Raw genomic sequence first — 25068 nt, forward strand, 5'->3', positions numbered from 1 at the left:
AAATATCACCCATTCCTACGTAGAATGTCCATAAACAGATTAAACCAGTGACATGTTGGTAGATCGTGTGGTGGTTTCCATCGAAGAGCAAGCATTTTTTTAGCGGCTGTTAATCCTTTTTCTTTGTATTGTAAATTTAACTGAGAGTCAACATTAATCAGGAGCACCCTGGGAGAACATGGGATTGCATTTCCAGTGACGTTTGATATATATATATATCCAATAAGTCAATAATAAGAATAAGAATAAGTCAAATCTTGAAAATCAGCCATCCCCGTGCGCCGTCCGGTTGCTATGAATAGTTTGTGCGGAAGCATCAGGTCAGAAAAGCAATTGGAAGATAATTACATTGTGGAGACGTTGTTTGTCATGTTGAGGCGCTTCATTAGTTTGTGTTTGTTGTTGTAGTTACCAGTACCCCTCCATGGAGACCATAGCAGAGATGATCCCAGCTGTGCTTCAGTTTTTCAAGTAAGTCAACAGTGTCTCATCTGACTCTTTATTTCTGTCGCCTTGCATCCACAACGGATAGATCAGCAGCATTTGGGTGATATTTTTGTAATTGTTTTGCAGAAATAAGGGTAAATACAGCTCATGTTAACTAGCTGTCTCCCTCTTTCAGCTTCCGTACCGTAATTGGCGTGGGTGTGGGAGCGGGAGCGTACATCCTCTCCAAGTTCACCGTGAGCATCTTCTTTTGTTACCGCTGTCATTATGAGAATGTTGTCTGCATGAGTGAGTGGGGTTCTGTCTAACATAACAACAGTAGCTGTCAGTATTTCACATGGTTTTAGAAGTCAGGCTCCCGCTGAAGATGTCAATGTATAATTTACTTCAGAAAGAATTGCAGACGCCAGACTTTCTATCCTTTCAATGGCAGTCAAAGCTGGCATGTCTTTTCAGTCATTTTACGGGTTGTTTTTCATCATTTTCAAGCACTTTTTATTTGTCAATTCCCACTACGTTCCACAGCGAATTAGAGATAATCTAAACATTACAAGATCAATTGTTTAAATGGCTTATTTCATCCTTTCTGAATACAAGATTTCAGCTGCTTGCCAGTCCGTGGTGATTGTTTTCTTTAATGAATCAAATAGAGAACAAGAAAGTGAATCTTTGGAGGTTCCAGTGGGACCAGGCGTTCATTGTTATTAGTTTGTTATACCAGGACGACACTAACATTTGAAGAACTGCTATTGCAAGTCACATAACAGTGACAAAATGAACCATCTGATGGACTTTTTTTAATTTCCGACATGGAAAAACAGCAAGCCACAAAGTTGATCTGTGGTTCGTACTAGCTGTGGAGATCACATGGACTTCAGCACCGGCCTGCTTGGACAGCGACAGGGACGTAGATGACACACTTTGTTATTGAAGTCTTGCTGTTACAAGTCATGGAGAGAAATGTTGCATTAAGCTGCTGAAATAATCACAGGCACCCTGGGGAAACACACTACCTCAGTGATAGCATAGGAGGGCGGGAATTTCATACAAGGGGCGGTCAAACTGAACAAAGAACCAAAGCTTTGAAGTGGGGCGGAGCACATTCGATATGCAGCCAGTGATGTTTTCAAGTTTTAAGGGGGAGCAGGATATTATCCGAACCTTAAAACGAGGAACCAGACACTCTTAAAGAGCCTTTCAGGTGAGATGCAGCATGTGATGCACAGCACAAGAGCTCAATGCAGTGCAAAGAGTCCGTGCCATCCCTCCACTGAAGTTAAAAATGTTTACCGCGGGGCAGCGCTTACAGCGTCCCTCTGAAAGGCCTTTGAGTCTGAAGAAAACGTCTCCAACCGAGCTGCTCAGATCCACGAAGAAATGTGACGTTAGAGACCCAGACAAGAGGAGACATGTCCAGCTTTTCCATCTTTATCTCCACTTTACTTCCCATCATGCTGTGGTGGTGTTGTGCCTCAGAAGTGGGTGGTGCAAAACTGTAACACCAGTTCATACGTCATAAATGTCTTTCACATATGACCTTTGAACATCTCTTTTTTTGATCAAGGTATTTTTATTTAGTTTTACACGTTATAGTTTACAGTTTAACATAAGTCCAACAGAACACACACGAAGAAAACAAAAAAAAAACCCATCGACCCCCCCCACCCCCCCCAAATACCAGACATATAGAGTTCACAGTATAAATACATAGTTCAGCATTCAGTGCTCATATAGCCAGATAACAAAAAACAAACAAACAAACAGGAACAAAAAAGATACAATAGTAAAGATGACTGAGGACAGCAACAGAAGTTTAGTGTACTATACTATATGGGCCTGATTTACTAAGATCTAAATAAAGAGTACTAAATTGCGTGTGCACTGAAAAAGTTTGCGCGTGCTGTTGTTGTGTGTTTTGCGGGTGATCAACTAAGATTGCGTGCGCAATTGATAACAGGTGCAAACCGCAGTATTTAAATGAGGTGTTGCGTGTCTTACGGTTTGCGCCATGGAGAGTCTGGATGGAAAGCAGGATAGTCGCAAGCGCAAAATGAAATTTGACGAGTTGGAGTTAGAGATATTAGTGGAAGAGGCAAATAAACACATTCATGAACTACAGCAAAGAAATTTAAACATTACAAAAGAATATGGGAGAAAATCTGCGATAGAATAAATGCAGTTGGTAAGACAAAAAGAACGGCAGATGAGGTTAAAAGAAGGTGGCAAGATATAAGGCGAAGAACTAAAGAAAAAGTGGCCTTTAATAAAACTTGTGCAACCATTTTTAAAATAGCATGCAGCAGAATAAAGACTCTCTCTCTGCGTATTCTTTGATTTTGGCGATGTCGCCTCCTTGCCACAATAACAGCAGCCATCGGTGCGTAATTCTGGGCAGATTAGCACCTTCCTTTCGAACGTATTAAATACAGACGCAATCACAATCCCCGCAATAACTTTCAGGCTTGGTAAATGTCATTGCGCGTGGTAAATGAACCTATTTGCATTTTCCCCTCCCAGTATTTAGCGATTTCTGGCGAGTACGCCCCATATTGATTATTCATCAGGGCAAAAGTACTAAATGAACAGCGTGTGCCATTTGCTCATTTGAGAGGCGCAGTCCTCTTTGCACGCTGTTAGTAGATCAGCTGGCACATTGGTTTGCGGGTGATGTCAAGTTTGCACACGTTTTTACACACGCAAACCTGTAGTAAATCAGGCCCTATATGTACTATACTATGTATATTGTGCTAATAGTTCGTTTTCTGACTACCATATTTTCTGGACTATAAGCCGCACCCGCTCTATTTAAAAAAAAAAGATATGCAAGCCACAGATATTTATGTTGTTATATTAGATATTTACTACATGTACAGAAGGATTCTGAACTGTAAATGATGTACATGTTTGTACCTAAATAGATCATTTCCTAACAGTGTCTTTTAACACGGCAGCAACGTTGCTGATTAAAACGGGACAGAACCAAGAGAAAATAACCAGTATTTATTTCTATTTATCTGTTTGAAATCTGCTTCTACTTCTATCTGCTAAAGAAGAAGTAGCGTATTCTTCTTTGCATTTATTTTGTCTTAGTTTTTATTCTAATTCAGGTTAGCACTCCCCCTAGCGGTGGAAGAAAAATCCACAGAATAGCTGCACCTTTATATAAGCCGCATGGTTCAAAACCTATGAAAAAAGTAGCGGCTTATAGTCCAGAAAATACGGTAGTTTACAATCAAAAATTGAATCAAATAGGCCAGTTGGAAGACGTAAGGGACAGCATATAAAGTTTGAGAGTACAAAATTCCGGAGCTGCAGATATCTCTAAAATGTGATTTGGGAATGTGATATCTTTGTAGCAACTGTTCAAAGGAGGCAAAGCTGCCATCAATATACAGATCAGACAGTGATACCATACCTCTTCTGGACCACATATCAAAGACCCCATCTATTAACGATGGGACAAACATATGATTCAGTGTAATTGGGGCAGCCTGAGAAAGCTCTGTAAGTGCAAAGGATCTTCTGAATTGGTTCCAGATCTTGATTTTGAACATCTCTTTTGAGTATTGAACCACTTTCTGAGTATGATTCTCTTTTTTAATATATCTTAATTTCTCCTTGTGTCGTCAGCTTGCAAACCCTGATTCAGTAGAGGGTCTGGTTCTGGTCAACATCGACACCAACGCCCGGGGATGGCTGGACTGGGCCGCTCAGAAGGTACGTCTGCTCATCTTCCTTTGATCAGTTTCTGCCTCCTGTCTCGTTATGCAGGAAGATGATATTTTAATACAATTACTTTTAATGGGAGTGCTTTATCGAGTTATGCTTATCTGGGGACATGAAATGAGGCGCATGCTCTGGCTCTGACAGAACTATTGACTGCGGGAGTGTTTATTCTGGATCATTTAAACGACCTGACCGCACATCTCTCTCCTTCCCTCGCTCTGCAGCTCAGCTCTGTGACGTCCTCCCTCACAGAGCAGATCATGACTCACCTTTTCAGTCAGGTACGTGCTATTATAGCTCAATGTTCATGTTTGCTTACTAATGCCATCAAAGCAGCGTGGGCCAGGGCCGGTTCTAGAAAATGATGACTAGGGGTGCATTTAAGATCAGAGGGGGTGCACATGCCTGGCACGTTATTCAACACTAAATTATGCATTTTTCCATAATTTCAAGCGGAATAATAATAGCAAAACAAGAATATTTGAAGTGCATTTCAAGTGCATTTTTGCAGCAATATTACTGCAGTACAAAGAAAATTCTACATTTAGTCTGGAATACCTCACCCATCAGACAATCTAGCAACAGAAAATAAAACATAGCAACAAAAATAAATGTAACCATAAATATACAAGACTGTCTCAGAAAATTACAATATTGTGACAAAGTCCTTTATTTTCTGTAATGCAAAAATATCATACACTCTGGATTCATTACAAATCAACTGAAATATTGCAAGCCTTTTATAATTGTAATATTGCTGATCATGGCTTACAGCTTAAGAAAACTCAAATATCCTATCTCAAAAAATGTTAATATTCTGGGAATCTTAATCTTAAACTGTAAGCCATAATCAGCAATATTAAAATAATAAAAGGCTTGCAATATTTCAGTTGATTTGTAATGAATCCAGAATGTATTACTTTTTTTTTTAAATTTCATTACAGAAAAATAAAGGACTTTATCACAATATTCAAATTTTCTGAGACAGTCCTGTAAACTTGCTTGCGTCGTTGTGCTTGAACCACTTCCGAATATCCATCGTTACTTTGTGTTAACGGAGCAGCAGAGAGCAGCGTCTTGCTGGTGCAGGAAACTGCTGGAAGCAGATGAGTGACGGACACTGGCTGATTTATGGTTCCGCGTTGCACCAACGCAGAGCTTACGGCGTAGGATACGCGGTGACGCGAACGTACGGTGCGCGTCGCTGCGTTCCCTACGCCGTAGGCTACGCCGTCGATTTAACGCAGAACCATAAATCAGGCTGACGCGCGCATTTGTCAGTTTTCTTTTCGTCTTTTCAACTGAGCATGCAAACACATAAACTGAGGGTGCAATGCATGCTTTTGCACCCTCTTAGACCCGGGCCTGGCGTGGGCCAATTGCATTGTTGCTCGTTTAGCTGAGGTTTAGACGCCACTGCCAAATGGGAAGCTGTGACACAAAAGCCGTCTTCAAGTCCCGGAGAGATTCATTGTGAATCATCTGAAGCTTTTTCTTGTTAGTTAAGACTAGAAAAAAAACCTTTTCTTTTCTCTGAAATCCCTTTCACAGGAGGAGCTGTCAGCAAACACAGATATAGTGCAGTTTCACAGAGAGCAAGTCTCTAAAGCTCCAAATCTGATCAACATAGAGCTGTTCTGGAAGACGTACAACAGGTAGGTCCCTTCCGCAGAAACGTCTTCTGTCACACAAGGTGCAAGCGTGCAGGACTAACGCCGCTACTTTGTCACCGCAGCCGCAGAGACCTGAACCTCGACCGCAACTGTACTTTCAAGTAACTACGCCTTCTCTTTAAAAAAAAAAAAAAAGTGTCAACATTTTCAGGTATTGAAATGACACTCGTCTAACTTTTTAAAATGTTTCCACCTCAGGTGTCCAGTGATGTTGGTGGTGGGAGATCAAGCTCCATATGAGGATGCTGCTGTGAGAGCTTCTGTTTGGATTTTTAATTTCTTTCAAAGCACTTATCCTGTTCTGTGATTTGTGCTTTATTTCTCTCTTTTCTTCCTTTTTTTTGAAGTAGGGTTGTGTGGCATCAAGGTGCTCACAGTTTGGAGAGTCAGGGAGGAACTCTGATGTGGAGCCACTCTAAAAGCTCCTCACGATGAGGGCCATAAAGGAATGTACGACGGAATATTAGGGCCAAACAAAAAAACAAAAAAAGGAAATTACGAGAATAAAGTCATAATGTAATGAGAATAAAGTCGTAAAATTATGAGAATAAAGTCATAATATTACGAGAATAAAGTCGTAAAATTACGAGAATAAAGTCATAATATTACGAGAATAAAGTCGTAAAATTACGAGAATAAAGTCATAATATTACGAGAATAAAGTCGGAAATTTACGAGAATAAAGTCGTAATATATTATAAATATATAAATATAACTTCACAAGATGCTCAATATTCCTCATTTTAACACAGGGAGAAGAAGCTCTTCCTGTTAGAGTTCTCATAAATTATATTCTCATAATATTACGACTTTATTCTCGCAACATTACGACTTTATTCTCGTAATGTTACGACTTTATTCTATTACGACTTTATTCTCGCAACATTACGATTTATTCTCGTAATTTTACGACTTTATTCTCATTATATTATGACTTTATTCTCGTAATTTCCAATTTTTTTTGTCTTAGTTTGGCCCTAATACTCCGTCGTAGGAATGAACTGTCATCATGTGAAAAAAAAGGATGAGCTAATGGTTTTTATAGAGTTTTAAACTCGTACTCTTTATCACACAATGTAACACTCCATGGGATTATTCACTTGAATTTATGAGGCTTTAGAAGATGTTAAATGACGTTTTCCATAGGCCTCTAACAGCCTGTTAGAGTAGCTCCACATCAGAAATCTACAAACTGGAGTAGTTTTTGTCCTGCCTGCAGGAGACGAGTAAGACACAAACCCGACTTTAAAAAAAAGAAAGAACAAGAACCAGAGATGTCCCTTTCAGTGTCTGCTTGATGGATTGACAGGCGTATTGTTTTGACTCCAGGTGGAGTGCAACAGCAAACTGGACCCCACAACGACCTCGTTCCTCAAGGTGAGCGTCACTTCTGCTCATTTAGCATCTCATTCTTTATTCGTTCACTGTAACTCTGTGTTTTCTGTCTGTCTGCAGATGGCCGATGCTGGTGGTCTTCCCCAGCTGACTCAGGTAACAACACCCGGAACAACCTGACATGTCATCTATGCTGCACCAGTTTCGATCTAAACTAGAAAAGATACTTATTTTAATAGGATATTTACCTAACATTTGTCAAAATAATAATTTGGTTCAAAGTAAAAGTTAGGAAGTCCAATTAGGAAGATATTTGAGAAGGAAATGTTGTATTAGTAAAAGCCGTGTTTCAGACCTAATTAGTTTAGTAGATAATGTTAAGGTCTTAGATTCAAATATTTATATCTATTCTGAGTGAGATAATAGCCATATTACCACCATTATACATACGCAGAAGAATATTGTTCAAGTAATTTAGAGTTGCTCCAACTAAGTGTGTTGTCTAGTGCCTCATTTCTTGGAGGACGGTATGTTTCCTAGGCCTGTGTTGAAAAAATCGATTTCCCAATTCTAAATCAATTCTAAATCGCCATGTTTTTGCCTTTAAATATGTTTAAAGGTATGAAAACATTAAAGTGTTAGGTTATAATTGCATAAATTGTCTATATTTCATTACTTTATATACTGTCTTGGGGTTACATTTGCAAAAAATGCTAAAAACCAAATTCTCAAAAATGAAAAACCAAAATAGACCGAAGATGGAACAAATAAAAACGGAATGTAGGAAAAAATAAAACTGATTTCATACGACTCTGTTTGCTGCCCTGGATCTGTTTGGTAATTCTGATCCACATGATGTTTCTGAAACTAGTTCTATCAGCATTCTGGGAGCTGATTGGTCCTTACAGCATCATTAGCTGCAATACTTGCTGTTGAATCTCAAAATAATACTAGTAGTAATATGTTGCAGAACTACAGTCATATAATTCATGCAACAGCTTAAAAAACAGTGATTTAATAACACTAACCCAAATCAATATCGGAATCAAATCGAATCGGATCGATTCTAAATCTTAAGAATCGGAATCGAATCGATTCTTGACATTTGAATCGATCCCCAGCCCTAATGTTTCCTCCACCGCTGTCATGTCCTCAGAAACACAGGTGACAGGAAGTCCAATCTGACGTTTAGCTACCTTACTTTACAACATTTCTGGGTACTTAGTGGGTGAAATTAAGGTGAACAACGACCAATGACATATCACAGCGTGTATTTACTTACTCCACAAAAAGGTAAGCCACAATGCAACATTGATTCAGTCATTATCTGACGGATTCTAAACAGTCTCTCACTTTGCTGTGGAGCGTTTTATCCGTTTTTCTGTACAGTGTTGCTTCACTTCGCCAGGGGAGTCCGACTCCCGTCCTGCAGGGCTGCTGTCCTGCAAGTTTTTAGATGGTCCACTTAATGGTTGCAGGTTGCAGGTTGCACAGGTCCTGTTATTGGAGATCATTGCTATACCCACGTTGACCACTAGATGGCAGTAGTTGTTACGCGCTGTTGATTGCCTGGATGGGAAATGATTAAACCTTAATTTGAGTCCCTGCTGCTATAATTATATTTTCAGCACCTGATTTCATCCACGAATAAAAAACGAAATAATCAGCAATAAGCGTGAAAGATTAAAAAAAAGTATAGTTAATTGAGTTATGGTTTATAAACATGTCAATAATAAAAACTCTTTTTAAATCTTTATTTGTATACAATATTTAACGTCACTTTTTTTTCCTTTTATCCACAGCCTGCTAAACTGACTGAGGCTTTCAAGTATTTCATCCAAGGCATGGGCTACAGTAAGTTGACTTTACCGAATTACACTCATTTCTTCGGTTATGATTAGTGCATCACTTCACTACTGTATGAAGCTCTTATAGGTGCCAACTTGTGGTTAACGGGGAATGAGGAAAACCTTGCCTTTTCAACCCACAAGCTACATTTTTTTAAGCCGACTCTTTTTCTTTTTTACTTATTTATTTGAAAAATTATATTCTGTGACCATTGCTGTTGCCGGGTACTTATGTTTTATGAGGAGCAGAAGTGAAATATTGGAGACTAAATCGAGTAAACGTGGATGTAAACGACTTCTAAGGCCAGAGTGGCCTTTGAGAGATGGATTAATTAAGATAAATATAAGTTGTAGACCTAGGGCGGTGAAGTGGGACTAAAACATTTCTTTCAATGCGTAACTGATGAAATCATTTGTTTTTTGTATTTTTGCTTCATTTTGAATTCGTATTGTACATCAAAGTCTCTGCTGTGACTCATTTGCATCAAAATGGAGCAGAAATGTTTTGAAAGCCCAGTGTGTTGTCTTGATGTTTGAAAAAGCTCCAAAACTAAATCAAAGAAATAAACAAAAATGAAAAAAAGGAACTTTAATGGTGGGATTTTCCGTCATCGGAGGTTTGAACCATACATTTATTATCTGGGCATTAAAATAAAAAATAAAAAATCCACATTTCTTCATGAAACATAATCGTACTTCTGTCTCTGTTTCTCCGCAGTGGCATCTTCTTGTATGACCCGTCTGTCTCGCTCCCGCACCACCTCCCTGTCCTCCTCCTACTCCATGGATGGGTCCCGCTCTCGCTCCCGTACCCTGTCCCAGGGCTCGCAGGGGGGCCAGATGCCGCCCAGCCCCTCCCAAACCATGGAGGTGTCTTGCTGAAGAAAACAAAACAGTGTAGACAGAGAGAGAGAGCGAGAGTGGGAAAGATAGGAAGGTGAAAGCAGAACGAGTGGAAAGGTGAAGCATGACGATAATGCAGGAACAAGACAAATTTCATTCGTAATTGTCACGAAACAACTCCCGTCATTCCCAACAAGAGCAGAATAGGAATAGAGGCAGACAGAGAGAGAGAGGGAGGGTGACAGATAAATGGAGGGATTTCAGTGTAAAGAAAGTACTCCATATTTTGCACCACATCCAAGTCCGATCCTTCTCTTTACGTCCTCAGATGAAAAAGAAGTAGACCCGGCTGTTGAGCAGCGAATCATAGAAGCACAGAGAGATTGATGTTTTGTTGTTTTTTTAAAAAGAAGAAGGGGAAGAGTGATAACCAGTCCTCTCTCCATCCCTCTATTGGAGCCTCTGCCAGCCAATAGAGCCCTTTAATTTAGACACAGGGAGCGGCCGTAGAAGCTGCGCACCTCGTAAACTAGTAGTGATAATTCTAAAAAAAAAAGAAAAATCAAACAAAAAAAGGTATTGTTGTTGATGCTGATAAACATGTTGTTGATTATATTAAAGCTAATAATGATTATAATGTATTAGAAAAAAAAACTGTAACACTTTTTTTTCTTTATTACGTTAATAAGATAAAAAAAAACATGCTAGTTCAGATATTTAAAAAAATGTATGTCTACTACTTTTCAAGCTACTTTTTATTATTTTGTTTTTCTTGAATCTTTTATTTTCTAAGTTATAATCCGTCTCAACAAGTAGTGAAAAATGCTGACTGATGGATGTGTGGAGCCAATGAGAGCCATTGTAGTGACGACACTTCATCCTTGATGTTGCCAGGTTGTTTACGTCTTCCATTCGCCCTCGTCTAGAAGTCAGTGTTTTGGATTTGAGGAGGCGGGCAGGAAGACTTTTTTTGATTCTTCTGGACTTGGAATTAGCATGCTTGGAATCGGCCCCATGTGAATATTGACTGGATAATGTTTTTCTTTCATGCACTGCTCATGAGTTGTGTGAATTGGTGTGGGTGTGGATGTCTGTGCTGTTGAAATGGAGAAATGATGGTCTGAAGGTCAGCACTGGTGAAACTGAGGGGGGTGTTTGTGCGCTTTAACCCGTCAACATACTCTTACTAGCATTAGCCGGACATCAAATAGTGCTTCCAATGTCGCCGCTGTCTCGCACCGCGTATGGCAGCACCCCCGCCCCGCCTGTGTGGCTATTGCACTTCAATGTTAGATGAAGACAGAAGGGATCACTGTGTTCAACATCTTGGTTGTCATTTGTACGTCTTGCCCGCGCACACATACCTCCGAGCAAACCCAGCTAGCATACTTGAGTTCACGTGGGCCGTGAGGTGCAACGAACACACACTCCTCTCCACCAAGCAGCAACTTCACGACAACTGTAGTTTGCATGCGATCGTGTGAATGCGCAAGGAAGTAAATGGGAGGTGAATGGGAGCGCTTGTATCCAGTACGCCTAGTTAATGCAGCGAGGAGCAGGGAGAACGGGCAGGGTCACAGGGAAAGTATAGTAGTCATTTCTGAGACAGACCCTCGAAATCGCCTTGTGACTTCGCAGCGACAATGAACCAGCCCCTGCACTGCCACCATAGTCAAAAAAGAATACATACTGTAACTGAAGATATAAAACAGTGTTTGAGCTGCCAGCTTATCAACCTGCACCCAATAAGCGTCTCCATACTGCCAAAGTTAATCAAACGTTGCCATTAGAAACTAAATGTGCATTTTTGTGACGGTATTTACAATGTCTCAGTGAATCTAATCTGCCCTCTAAATTGCTGATATTTCCACAAAAAGCTTATCACTGCCCTGTGATGTGCAGCCATAGACTGACTGGACTTGTAAATGAACTTTTCACATTTTTAGCGTGTTCTTGTAGATTTAAATTTTTCATGAGAAAAAAAAAAAATTATAAAAGGTGTTGGTCATTTCTTGCACATGCAATTAATTAATTACGTAATTAATTGCATTAATTATAGAAAATATTCAACAGCAGTTTGTTTTGGTCCAGTTAGGGTGACAGATCTTTTCTAAACAATGATGAAATTCTTCAAAAGTTGCATGAAAGCTTCTGAAACAAGCAGAAAAAGGAACTTACAACCGCACACATGCAAACTTTCCCACTTTTTTTTCTCTTTTTTTGAGTTTGATTAGAATGACAGGAAAGTCAGTGGAGGGTCTCAGATCTGAGCTTGAAGATGGCGATGTCATCTCGCTGCCAGCAGCAGCAGTTTGTTAAAAGCCACTTCCCTCTGAAAACGTCCAAGTGCAATGCACTGAGCGTGTTGAGGCGGTGACAGCCGTTGCTCGTGTTGCAGAAGACCCAAACCCTGAAGACTGGATGCTTTGTGGTGTGAGTGTAAACTGTGACATTGAATCAAGATGTTCACGTTCAAGTCATTCATTTATCAGGCAAGTCCGGCATGTCAAAGACTGAAATAAAAATCAGGACAGTCAGGGCAGAGATGGGATCATCTACCAGAAACAAGATTACAGACGGAACCTTGAAAATGAAAGCGAGTCAATAATGAAAACAGATTGGTACTCCTTTCTGGAGTGTTAGCAGCCATGTGTGGGTTTAAATGGTCCATTTTGTCTTTTGGTTGTCTCTTTTTTCCTTTCCCTTATACATTTTAAGACTTTTTCTTCTTCTTTTTTTTCTAATCTATGTGAAGTGTTAGTTTAATGTCCCGATGTGCTCACAAGTTAGTTAACCGTGTGATAGTTCTTGTGCAACTTTTTTAGCATTAGCGCTTATAATGGAAGAGTAATATAATTAATGAGTAAAAAGATTCAAAGTAAAGACAAACAAATTTACTTGTGTGGCTAATTTCTCTGTGTAACACAATGAACATCCTGAAAAAGCTAATTTAAATATGAATTAAAGCTTAAGAGGAATCCTCTGTCTCCTGTCTTTTTTCTGTGGTATTTGTCTTCCAGGGTCTTCAGTCCTGATTAATGGACTGATTAACAGAAACATCCACAATTCCCTAGACAAAAAACCTTTTCAGTGAAATAGTTACTACCAAATGTAACATTTTTTTTTTTAACTTAGCAGTATTTAATGCTGTCTCTCAGGGGGATGAAGTCCTTGAGGCTGAAACTCACTCGGAAACAAAAAAAATCTATTTTCTGATTGGCCTATCAGTTGGTCAGTCAAGAATATTACACTATTACCTGGTGGGTCAAACTGATTGCAGTATGTCTATCTGGCAGCATTGGAAACACAGGGAAATCAGGAAAAGTAGCATTATCTTAGTGTCTATGCTCCATAGACAGAATATCAGTGGTTAACCAAGGATACTTCAACAGAAGACCATTAGTGACAGAGGTAAGAAGAGGAGGATGCTACGAGGACAGCTAGCACGCAACACAACTGGTTAAGTTTATTGCTAATTAGGTTTCTGTGCTACATCTACAATTCAGGAAAGACATTCATTTTAATCTACTGATTCTTGCTATTTGTTTATTTTAAAATACAACTTGTCCATTTAAGTATACTTAAAAAAGCAGACCATGAATGTATTTCTTACAGTAGCTTCCATTTTACAAATATATTGAATTAGAACTTCGACTATAAAATAATAATTTTGAATTTAAATGAATTTTCCTTTAATGGAATGATTCAAAGCAGTCATATAAATTCGTTACTGTTCAGTATTTTGTTTATGGTTTCTCCTATTATGCTATCAAATTAGTATTAGCTTGGAGACCAAACTCAGAGTTGAAATTATCATTAAAACCAATTTCTTTACTTTCAGTGAAATTTCCTGCTACACTAATCAGACAAATATGAACTACAGTTCAAATACTTTGTACATTGCTTCTACTCTTATTTTTCTTTCTTAAATGTATCATTTAACTTAATAATATGCTAAACCAATGTTGACAAAGTGATGTGCGAGCACCGTGCAGTACCAAGTGAGGCCACATGATGGCAGTAACGAGATTTTATTTACCTGTCTAGTCTAAATGTTAATCGTTATTGTCTTGTGGTTCAAGTGAAACTCTGGTAAAAAAAAGTTGTCCCAAAATGTTTTAAAGACTGTGTGAGAGTTTATTCCAGCCATTTGAGAGTTTTGTTTTACCATTTGATATCATTGTACTTTCATGGAAACGGTGTGGTAACATTAAAAAAAGTGATCAGTACCACCAGTCTTTCTTTGGATATAATAGTTTAATACAAAGAATCACTTTTCAAATACATTTTCACTTTCCAGTTTTCCTTAACTGTAAGCACAATGTATGTCCATGGCATTGTCATTTTGCTTTAATGTGCAACATATATTTTAAAAACTACAATCAAAAATGATTACATATTTATTATATTGGTCATTCAAATAAAATATTGAATGAATGAATGAATGAAAGTTTTATTTCGAACATGCTATAAAAAATATATATATATATATATATATATATATATATATATATATATATATATATATATATATATATATATATATATTTAAACCAAAGAACAATAGTTAAATAATAATCATGATAAATACAGTATAATATAAATCATAACAATCATAAACAAAAACCTGCCTCACTGGCTTTTTTTTTTTCCTTTTTTGCATGCTCGAAATGGAGCAGGGTTAAAAGTTAAAAAACGTATTTAGCCCTGCACCAGTTATCCACAACACAAAACATAATTCAGCACCCCAAATTAAGCCGTATACATATATACATACATACATATACACATACACATACATACATACATACCTACATACATACATACCTACCTACCTACCTACATACATACATACATACATACATACATACATACATACATACATACATACATACATACATACATACATACATACATACATACATACATACACATATACACATATGCACATATGCACATATTCATATTCTCCATACAGTATAATACTCAATATACACCATGCAGCAATACATTATACTTTATACATTATGCATTTAAATAGAACCTTCCTTTGGCATATATCATATACTGGTCCATATATACATCATACAAATTCAACAATCTAACACGCTATTTTTTTAATGTAACTCTTCCTGTCTATATCTCACAATAATGCATTCTTTATATCTTTTTTTGAACTGGTTAACACTTGAGCATTGCTTGAGTTCTACATGTATACTGTTCCATAGCTTGACTCCGCATACTGAAATACAGAACGTTTTAAGTGTTGTCCGAGCCACTCTGGTTTTTAGATTTAATTCCCCCCTTAAATTATACCCCCCTTCTCTATCAGAGAACATCCCCTGAATATTCCTAGGGAGTTGATTGTGTCTTGCTTTGTACATTATCAAGGTGTTGTGCGTCTCGGTAGCTTGGCTGTCCAGTTATCAAAGGCTTATTAATAATTTTATTCAAGAATTATTAATAATTAATAAAGTCGACTATTTATCAAATTGAATGACCAATATGATAAGTAAACTCCTCGGGGCACCACTCCGGGCCTTAATCCGGAGAAATGATAACTTAAACAGCAGAAAATCAGTCTCATATGATTTTAAGGTTTATGCCTAATACAGTAATTGAAGGGTGAAATTCGAGCACTAGGCTCTGCTTAAACAAATCAATTTGTGACCAAATCTTGCATGAAATAACACAACCACTCATAAAGAAATCAATCAGAGTTTATTTACATACGGGTATCAAAAGAGATGTAAATAAGTACCCGAATAAATCTGATGGCACACGACATTATTATAAAACCATTAACTAACAAGAAAAACAACAATCAATAAAATGAAACATAAACGTTAAATGCATGGAATGAAAAAGAAAAGAAATCAAGCAATAATAACGAAGATACAGAACATCTACAGTTCAAACTGGGCTCCTGTGGTCTTTTAAAGATGGACGCGCCCTCTTGGCCACGTGCAATTAGAACGGATGGTGATCCCGGTGTTAAACCGTGATCAACTGCAGAAAACAGCGCTTTAAAACATGAATGACTAGCAGAAAGTAGTGGCTACAAATTAATGAAAACAGTCCTTATAATGATGGTGGTGTAATCTCAGCTCTGAACACAGATTTAGCTCTGTAACACCCTTAAGTTACTGATAACCCAGGTCTCACAATCTCACACACAGTTCTGAACACTCTTAAATCCTACTGATCACTGCTACGCGGGCTCACGTCTCCTCTGGGATCCGGAATCGGGTGCCTGCGGGTTCTGTGACTGGGCCGTGGTCCTGCTGGGGTTTCGCAGTCAGGCTATCGCGTCCCGTCCCTTCCCCTGAAACGGATTAGACAGCGGCGGGGCCGCCTCGTGCCGGGCCGTGGTTCCGGACCAAACGGAGGCTCACACGCATTCCTAGGCGCGGCGGGGGGACCGGACTCTCCTTGCCGTGCTTCCCTCTCTGCGCCGGTCGCCGACGCGCGGCCGTCCGGGCCCCGGGAGAGCTCACGCCGGGCGAGACGCCGGCCGTCCGTCCCCGATCCCTGCGCCGGTTGGCAGACAGGGGCTCGGAGCGGGGAGGGGGGTTCAGTCTGAATCGCAGCTGTGTCCCGATCTGGTTGCCGGGAGCGCGTGGGCGTCGGAAGCTTGGATCTGTGAACTTAAAGAGGAACAGAGTTTAGTGAGAAATCGGAGCCTCCCGGGGGACCGCGGCTTCAACGGGCTGCAGGTCCAACGGAGCGGCCCGATGGGGCCTTACACCTCCCCCCAGCCGGGGGGAGAAAGGGAGATGGGATCTTGGCCCAGAGCCAAACGATCCAGCTCGGATGAGAGGGTGATCGGAAGCGAAGAGAGAAAGTCTCGGTGCAGCACGGAGTTTTGTATCTCTGCGCGCTGCGATGACGTCAGCGGTGCCTCGTTTGTGATTGGATGCGCGCCGCTTGTCAGGCGCCACCCCCCCCCCCGCAAGGCATGCTGGGGGTGGTAGTTCAGGCAACGGCGCCATTTTATGAGGCACATTAAAGCGGAAAAGGGGGGTTCAAAGAAGCAGTACCATTTTGAGGTCTGGTTTTGCGCTCCGCTGCATCCGGCTCCCCCCCAGGGGGTGTCGCAAAACCCCAAGGAAGTCTGTTTTCCCTGGCAGAAACCTTCCTGTCCTGCTTTGATCTGGAGCCGTATCGTGGGTCACATACAGGCCATCTCGAACCAGGCCACCAGGGTCATAAATTGGCCTGAGCGAGAAGATAGCAGCCGGGCCATAAACTCCAGGGGGGAGGCCGGGTCTGGCTTTGCTGGAATTCATAATCACAAAATGTTCATACATTTTATAAGTTCAGATGGGCATATGGTCGGGCACAACATCCCCCCTTCGAATCGAAAACCGGAATGCAGGGTCTGGTTGTCGAATCTAACAACGGTGCACCAGTCCATGTGGTCATAAACTCTGGTTGGGGGCGTGAGGCTAGCCTGGTTAGTCCACTAGGCGAGCAATGCACAAAAATATGAAAAGAAAAACATATTCAAAGCAATAACATCATTCATTTACCTAACACAGTGATATCACTCTTAAAGTGCGGTAGATGAAAGATAAAAGGAGGGGTTAGTTAGGTTTCAGTATGTACACTGTACCTAAAATCAAAAGCCAACAATTTAACCACTCTTTGATTAATTGCTAGGCGACAAAAACACACAAATTAACTTATGTCGGCTGTGGAAGCCTGGAAATTGTGTGTAGGCGTGAATTTTCTTTAACGCCCCAAAGTATCCTACCCCCCTTTCAGGTGTGGAGCGGACTTCCACTTCTAGGTCAGAAAAATTGTGAGGGGGCCGCTGCATACAAGGTAATGCAGCTGTTCAGTGTTCTTTTGCTAAAAGAGGTCAAACGTGGGACCCCCCTGTGCTCTGAGGTACGGCGTCTGCGCCTTGGTTGTTCTTCTCTGGTTTACTTTAAGAAAACGCTGAGCTGCTTCTTCAGCGTCAGTAACAGTGAAAACTGGGAAGGGCCGCAGCTCCTTTCGGGTAATTAATTTTTGGCTTACTCACGGTGGGGTCTGACCAGGGGGCTCAGGGGATGAGATGACCGGGCTCACCACTTTTGGGTCCAGCCTAAGAACAGACTTGCCTGTCGGTCGATCTCTATCAGCCTGCATGTCCACCTCTGCTGGTTCTCCGTCCACTGCGATGAGCTCTCTGCCATTAATAACCACACCTCAGCTCACGGTCCAGGCCCCAGCGCTTCGCTTGGGATTCTGGCAAGAGATTACACTTATTAACGAAGTCAGCTCACGTTATCACCCAGATTAGAAGAAATTAAACCGATAACAAACCCTGAGAGACTGGGGTATTGGTTATAACCTTAGAAGCAAGAACCAACTGAAAGGAATTAATAAAGTGAGTTACAGGGAGGAATTTTTAAATAACTTTAAATTAAAGATTCAACTTAAAACACAGTAGAGATTAATCTGAGAAGATTAATAACTCACATGGGGTAATCAGCAACAGTTCAATTAATAGAATTAAAGAAATTAAGTCAACCATTACCTTCAGTTAAGTATGGTTGCAAAAGGGAATTAATCAGAGATTAATAAAATAGTGATCCCTCAATAAAAGTTCAGATTAATAAAAATCAGGAACTTACAGCGCGCCAACCATTAGTTTCCATGGAACCTGGTTGCAAAAGGAAATTACTCAAACAGATTCACAAAAATTGAGTGATAGAAAAAGTTCAGGTTAATAAAATTAACAGAACTTAAAGCAAACCCAACCATTACCTTCAGTGAAGCAAGGTTGCCATTAGAACAACTTAAAGTAACCGTAGGAATCAGATAATGAGGGGGGAAGAAAAATAAAAATATTTTCTTTCCCGATCAAAATTAATGTTCTGTTATTTCATACAAACTGGTCACAAATATCGTTTCGAGAGAGCCTCACGCTGGGGCGCCATTTATGTTGTGCAACTCATAGGTAGCTTGGCTGTTCAGTTATCGAAGGGTTATTAATAAATATTATTCATAATTATTAATAATTAATAAAGTCGACTATTTATCAAATTGAATGACCAATATGATAAATAAAATCCTCGGGGCACCACCCTGTTCCTTAAGCAGGGAAATGATAACTTTTACAGCAGAATATCAGTCTCAGAAATTAAGGTTTATGCCTAATACAGTAATTGAAGGGTGAGATTCGAGCACTAGGCTCTGTCAAACAAATCAATTGTGACCAAACTGCATGAAACAACAGAAACCACCCAGAAATCAATCAGAATTTATTTACATACAGGTGTCAAAAGATGATAAACGCAACACCCCAAATAATTCTGATGGCACACTACGTAAACAGGGACAGAAATTATACAATGCAAAAATTCCAGTCATCTGTGTGGGGTGTGACTAGTGTGTGTGTGTGTGTGTGCGTGTGCGTGTGTGTGTGTGTGTGTGTGCGTGTCTGCATGTGTGTGTGTGTGTGTGTGTGTGTGTGTGTGTGTGAGTGTGTGTGTGTGTGTGTGTGATCTCAGAATGGCTCGGGAATTTACGACCGAGGGGAGCGTCTGTGTGTGTGTGTGTGTGTGTGTGTGTGTGTGTGTGTGTGTGCGTGTGGGGGGGGTTAGTACGAGAGGAAGAGAGGGAGAGATGCAGAAGAAAAGTAAAATAATAGACACTCTTAAATAATTTCTCACTACCAGAAACCCAAGACCTTCTGATCTTTCCCACACAGAAATGCCCCAATGTGAAACTAAACTTCACACGTGCGCTCTGGTCATCCAACCGGGAAATCTAGAAGGGCCTTGTTTTCGGTTGTCGAGAAGCATGTCATAACGATCCAGCAATGTGGATGCAGCCGTAGACAAATAAGAAGATAAACAAAACACTTAAGTTAATAAACACAACTATGACGGGATCAGCAGTCCAGCTCACAGCGTAGCTTTCTCTAAGTTTTCTCTGCCCAGACACCAAAAACAGCCTCTTACGTGAACCTTTGCAGTTGAAGAAAAAAAGGGGTGGTCGGTCAGCGTTCCCTGGGGAACAGCTGGGTGTTTACGCTCAGCAGGCGATCCTGATAAAGCGGCTATAACTCCCTCCTGTGTCCTTGCTGCGGATGAGGAGAAAGGCAGCTGGATGAGGGGACAGCAGCTGGGCACAGCACTTGGCTTCCTTCAACTTCGGATCGGCGTCGCGTTCACGTCGAGTCAATGCAGGGTCCCTAGTTCGGCTTTCTGGGCTCGGAACTGCGTGGGTCGCTCGTGCAGCGCTGCAAAACGGACGCTCCTTCGTTCACGAAGGAGAAAGCCGGCCCTTGGCTACAGCAGAGACCTGTGGGTGAGAAGGAGGAAGCAGAAAAAAGAGAGAAGAGGCCGGAGAGAGGGCGGTCTTTTCTTTTATAGCTGCATACAGGAAGTTGATACCCCTTCCTGCAGCTCGGGGTCCTTGTCCAATCAAAGTGTGGTGCCTTATCACCAAGAGGGTCACATATGCAAATCCTGGTGTCCATGGGGTTTTTCTGTTCTCCAGACCACGCTGGAGGTGTCGTAAACTCACCATGAGGCAGGGATCATGAGACTTTAGCTTTGGCTTCGGCCCTTTACTGGTCCAAAATAAATGTTCACCCAATCATAAATGTCATGAATTCATAACCATATGGACGGTGGTCCAACAAAGGCAGTTTTAGATTCAATAATATCTTTAAATTTTAAAAGATATGAATTTGAAAATAGTCTATTAGTATGATCTCTATATCCAGAATTATGTATTATTCTTATAGCTCGTTTTTGGAGTATAGTTAATACATTCAGTGATGATTTATAAGTATTTCCCCAGACCTCTGTACAGTAGTTCAAGTATGGCAAAACCAGGGAACAGTATAGCATGCGTAGTGAGTTATAATTTAATAAGTGCTTAGCTTTATTTAAAACTGAGACACTTCTAGATAATTTGTTGTGTGTATATTTTATATGAGATTTCTAGCTAATTTTATCATCGATTATTACCCCAAGAAATTTGTTTTCTGAAACTCTCTCAATTTCAACACCATCTAACTGTATTTTTACCTGATTATCTATCTTATTTTTTTTTTTTTTTTTTAAATATTTTTATCCCGGTTTTTTTCCCATTTTTTACCACCCCGTGCTCCTACCTACTGACAGTCCTGGGCATTGCCATCCTCTACCAACCCCAGGAGGGCCCTGCACTGAGCTTTATCTATCTTATAATTACTAAATAACATTAGTTTAGTTTTAGCCAGATTTATTTTTATCAAACCACCTTTTTAACTTATATAATTCAGATGTTACCTTGTCCAATAGCTCCTTTAAGTTTTTTCCAGAACAAAATATATTCGTGTCATCTGCAAAAACTACCATTTTCAAGATATTAGATACATCACACATATCATTTATATACAAAATAAACAATTTCGGACCCTGTACTGACCCCTGTGGGACCCCACAAGCAATGCTCAAGCATGTAGACACAGACTCACCCAACTTCACAAATTGTTTCCTGTCACTTAAATAGCTTTGCACCCAATTTAACACTATTCCTCTAATCCCATATCGTTCTAATTTATTAAATAATATATCATGATTAATAGTATCAAATGCTTTTTTAAGATCTATAAATACCCCAGCTACATACTTATATTCATCTATAGAATTTGTTATTTCCTCAATCGAATCCATCAATGCCATAGCTGTTGATCTGTTTGCTCTAAATCCATATTGACTGTCACTGAGTAGACAGTGTTTTTCAATGAATGCATTTAATCTATTGTTGAAAAGTTTTTCTAAAATTTTGGAGACTTGAGGAAGTAAAGAAACGGGTCTATAATTCATGAATTTGTGTCTGTCCCCAGCTTTAAATAGTGGTATAACTGTAGCTATTTACATTTTTTCATTTATTACATTCAGTTGTCACTTGAATTATCTAAACAACACATTTAAGATCAGTCACAAAACATTTCAGCATAAATATATCAGTGATCACATCAACATTTGGGGATTTGAATTTATCTGAGAACTGAGATGCTCTAAAAAAGGAATTCCCTTGGGAAAATTACAATTTTTATCACTGATGTGCAGCTACTGGTGCATTTTTGACATACAGATTGAATCTGATGTAAAACATTTTTACCAGCTGCATCTTCCTGCCAAGGTGAAAGTATTCCCTGACATGAACTCATTAGCCCAATACTTCAGTCTCTACATTGGCTACCAGTCAAGTTTTGAATAGATTTTAAAGTTTTAATGTTTGATCTTAAGGCACTAGACAGCCTTATTCCATCTGATCTGTCTGAGCTATTGACTCCACCACAATCACACAAGGGCTTTTACAGTCTTGAAGTATTCTTGTTTTGGCGTCTCCAAATTCCTTCTCACTACTGTAATCATGTTTTTTATTCATTCATAAACCCTCTCATTGACTTTATATCAACAAAATCAGGCTTTTACTGAATGAGAGGTGCTGAAAAACAGCCAATGGGACATCAACGAGAGGTCCCAACCAACTTGGAAAAAAAGCTTCTCAAAGAGAACACTGAGTCTAAAACGTAGCTATGAGTCAGACCCAAAGATTCAAGACATCTGAGATCATTAAAGATGTCAAACTCAGGGTTGCTGATTAGTTGGATGCTCCTAAGAGGGTCTCTGGAGCGAATGACCCCCACAGATTGCTCTGAAAGGACGATCATGTGCAGAAAATGTTCCAGTGGAATGAGGAAGTAGACAAGATTTCTCTTCACATTCACATATCCTCCTCTGTCTCTCGCCCTGATAACAATCTTTATTGCCTCATTGATGTTATTTCTTAAAGACACTAAAACGGTGCATCTGGCCACGACATGTCTGTCAAACCTGGTGACTAATTCACTGTTGGACGTCTGTGTGGTGCATCTCCAAGTGACATCAAGCTGGTCACAGTAGAGCTCAACAGACTTGAGAGCATTGTGCAAATCCTGCAAAGCTTGATTGATGCAGTTACGATCTTGATTCTTATTTTGCTGCATTAAAGATGCAAAAGCTCGATTGTAATAAGCAACTGCTGCCCAACAGTGGTCCTCCTGGATGGCTTTAGTGTACATGTTGATACTCTCTGGAAGCTTTCCCATGTTTTGCAGCTCGCTGCCATATACGGTGTAGTGGTGCAGGTTTGATGAAGGGGATTCTCGCTGGAGGATTTTTTGCATGGCTTTCTCCAAGTCCTCTTCCAGACTGTTCTTCAATGTAATGATAGAGTCGTTCTCATTGAATTTGGTCAGTAGCCACATACCCCAAAATTCATTCAGAGCGCTCACATCTGATGATGCTGGTTTGTTGTTGTTGCTTTTGTAAAGAACATCCAGTTTTTCTAGATACTGACTGAAGAGCTCCTCCTTCTTCCTTGCTTTTGGGATGTGACACTCCAAGAAGTTAGATAGTTCTTCAGCTACCAAGTTATCTCTGACCTCTTTAACTCTTTTCATACAGGGATTTGACTTGGACCTTTTAGTTAAAAGAAGTGAAAGAGTTGATGACATTTGATCAGTGTCTTCATCATCGTTGCTCTCTTGATACAGTCTCAGCTGCATCACAAACAATTTTTTAAAAGATGGCGTTACACCCATCATGTTTTCCAATAATGCCTTAAGTTTTCTTAAGTAAATCTGCAGCTGAAGTGGCTCTGACAGATGGCTGGAACAGAGGATGAGCTGAGCAGACCCAGGAGATCCTTGTCTAGCAGTGCGACCAAAGGCCTGAGCCTCCACACGTGAGTTCTTGGGCAGGAAGGTCTGCACAACGAACAGACCTCCAGCTCTCTTCACTGCATCAGAAACCTGAAGGTCTGTTCCACGACCAGCAAGGTTTGTTGCTATGACAACTTCTCCTTCTCCAAGCTTCTTGGCAAAGATCTCACTGTTGTCCATGTTGTTGTTTATGTACAGCATAATTTTTGGGACCTTATCCTGAAGAGCTTGGTGGAAAGTTTTTGCTTGTTTGATGGTCTCACAGATGAGCAGCGCAGCTCTTTTGCCTCTATATGGAGCAGGCCTGGTTTGTTCAGTAACAACATCACAGATTTTCTCAATCCAGTTCCCTTCATCCTCCACCACTATTCCTTCAACCTCAAACAGCTTTCTGCGTTTGAATGAAGGTATCTGACAGGTTTGGATACCTTCGTAGATTTTCTGTAAGGTCTCCGTCTCTGCTTGTTGGCCGAGTGTCCCGGTCATTCCATAGATCTGACTTTTATACTTCTGAAGCATGCCGACATTGGACATGTAGTTGGTGATGGCGGTCATGTCACTCATCTTCCTGTCATGTTTCATCTCCAGAAACTGATGCAGACCATCCGACCATGTCATGAAGTTTTCAACGACCCCTGTGCAGCTGTAGTCCACCGGTACTATCCCATGTTCCTCCAGGATGTAATCATGGTCCATTTTCATGTCTTGTGCCTGGAATGCATTTTCAATCCAAACTTTTAGTTTAGATGTGACCATATCTGAGAGGAAGCCAGGAACGTAGCAGCTATCTTTAGTTTCCTTCAGTTCACATGGTGTAAAGTGCAGATCAGCTTTTATTTCTTCTTCAGCAGCTCTCAGTACACAGTTTTTATCAGGATACATGTACTGACAGAATCCACCGTTGATCAACAGTAGTGATACTCGTCTCTGCCCGTTTTCTCCCTGTTGTCTTTTATTAATTTCTTCTATTTCACCATTGTGGTTTATGGTGTGCAGATCAAACTGGCAGGATGGGAATCTCGTCTCTACTTCCCTAAAGAACCCAGCTAGCTTTTCAGCGCTAACACCTGCGGTTTTTTCACTGAAAAGGCTTGGTTCCAGTGTTATTTCCCTGACTGACCCTTTGTCCAGTATCCCTGTGTCTTCAGCCATTTGAAGAAGGGTGCATTTATTCAGACCTTTGTCCTTCAACTGTTCCAACACAATTTGATCAATGGGGTATTTTCGCCCCACAGTTGTGTCTGTGCCAATCTTACTGTACTGGTTAACAGTGGCCCATATGAAAGCCAGCAGTGGGTTGAGATGCTGTAAAGCAGGCATGTCACTTCCTAAATAGACCACATGATGACCCTTGTCCAGCATCAAGGAATCCACTTCATCCACAATTGCACACTGAGTTGTCCTCTGTCCAAATATGTCCATCCTGCTAAAGTTGTGTTTAAGCCAATCTCCAGCAAACTCTTCCACAGTCCCATAAACGACTTGACACTTGTAG

At 40.3% G+C, this 25068-nt stretch overlaps 1 protein-coding gene across 1 annotated transcript; it reads left to right on the top strand.

Moving 5' to 3' along the window:
• The first annotated feature begins 383 nt into the window (after positions 1-383).
• On the top strand, positions 384-12849 carry ndrg2 (NDRG family member 2). Its single transcript, XM_061709996.1, has 11 exons — positions 384-471; positions 623-683; positions 4078-4164; positions 4398-4454; positions 5725-5828; positions 5909-5947; positions 6045-6096; positions 7176-7223; positions 7302-7337; positions 8984-9035; positions 9747-12849. The coding sequence occupies exons 1-11, from the start codon at positions 425-427 to the stop codon at positions 9908-9910; spliced, it is 747 nt and encodes a 248-aa protein (XP_061565980.1). The 5' UTR covers positions 384-424; the 3' UTR covers positions 9911-12849.
• The last annotated feature ends 12219 nt before the right edge of the window (positions 12850-25068 follow it).

The sequence above is a fragment of the Cololabis saira genome, chromosome 20, assembly GCF_033807715.1.
Source record: "Cololabis saira isolate AMF1-May2022 chromosome 20, fColSai1.1, whole genome shotgun sequence".
NCBI lineage: Eukaryota > Metazoa > Chordata > Actinopteri > Beloniformes > Belonidae > Cololabis > Cololabis saira.

What these genes read in the sequence shown, in the direction of transcription:
- ndrg2 (XM_061709996.1), top strand. Translation starts at nt 425, where the DNA reads ATGGAGACCATAGCAGAGATGATCCCAGCTGTGCTTCAGTTTTTCAA. An exon ending in GACCGCAACTGTACTTTCAA is followed by an intron (nt 5,948 to 6,044) that starts GTAACTACGCCT and finishes TTTCCACCTCAG; the next exon opens with GTGTCCAGTGATGTTGGTGG. An exon ending in GTCTTCCCCAGCTGACTCAG is followed by an intron (nt 7,338 to 8,983) that starts GTAACAACACCC and finishes TTTTATCCACAG; the next exon opens with CCTGCTAAACTGACTGAGGC.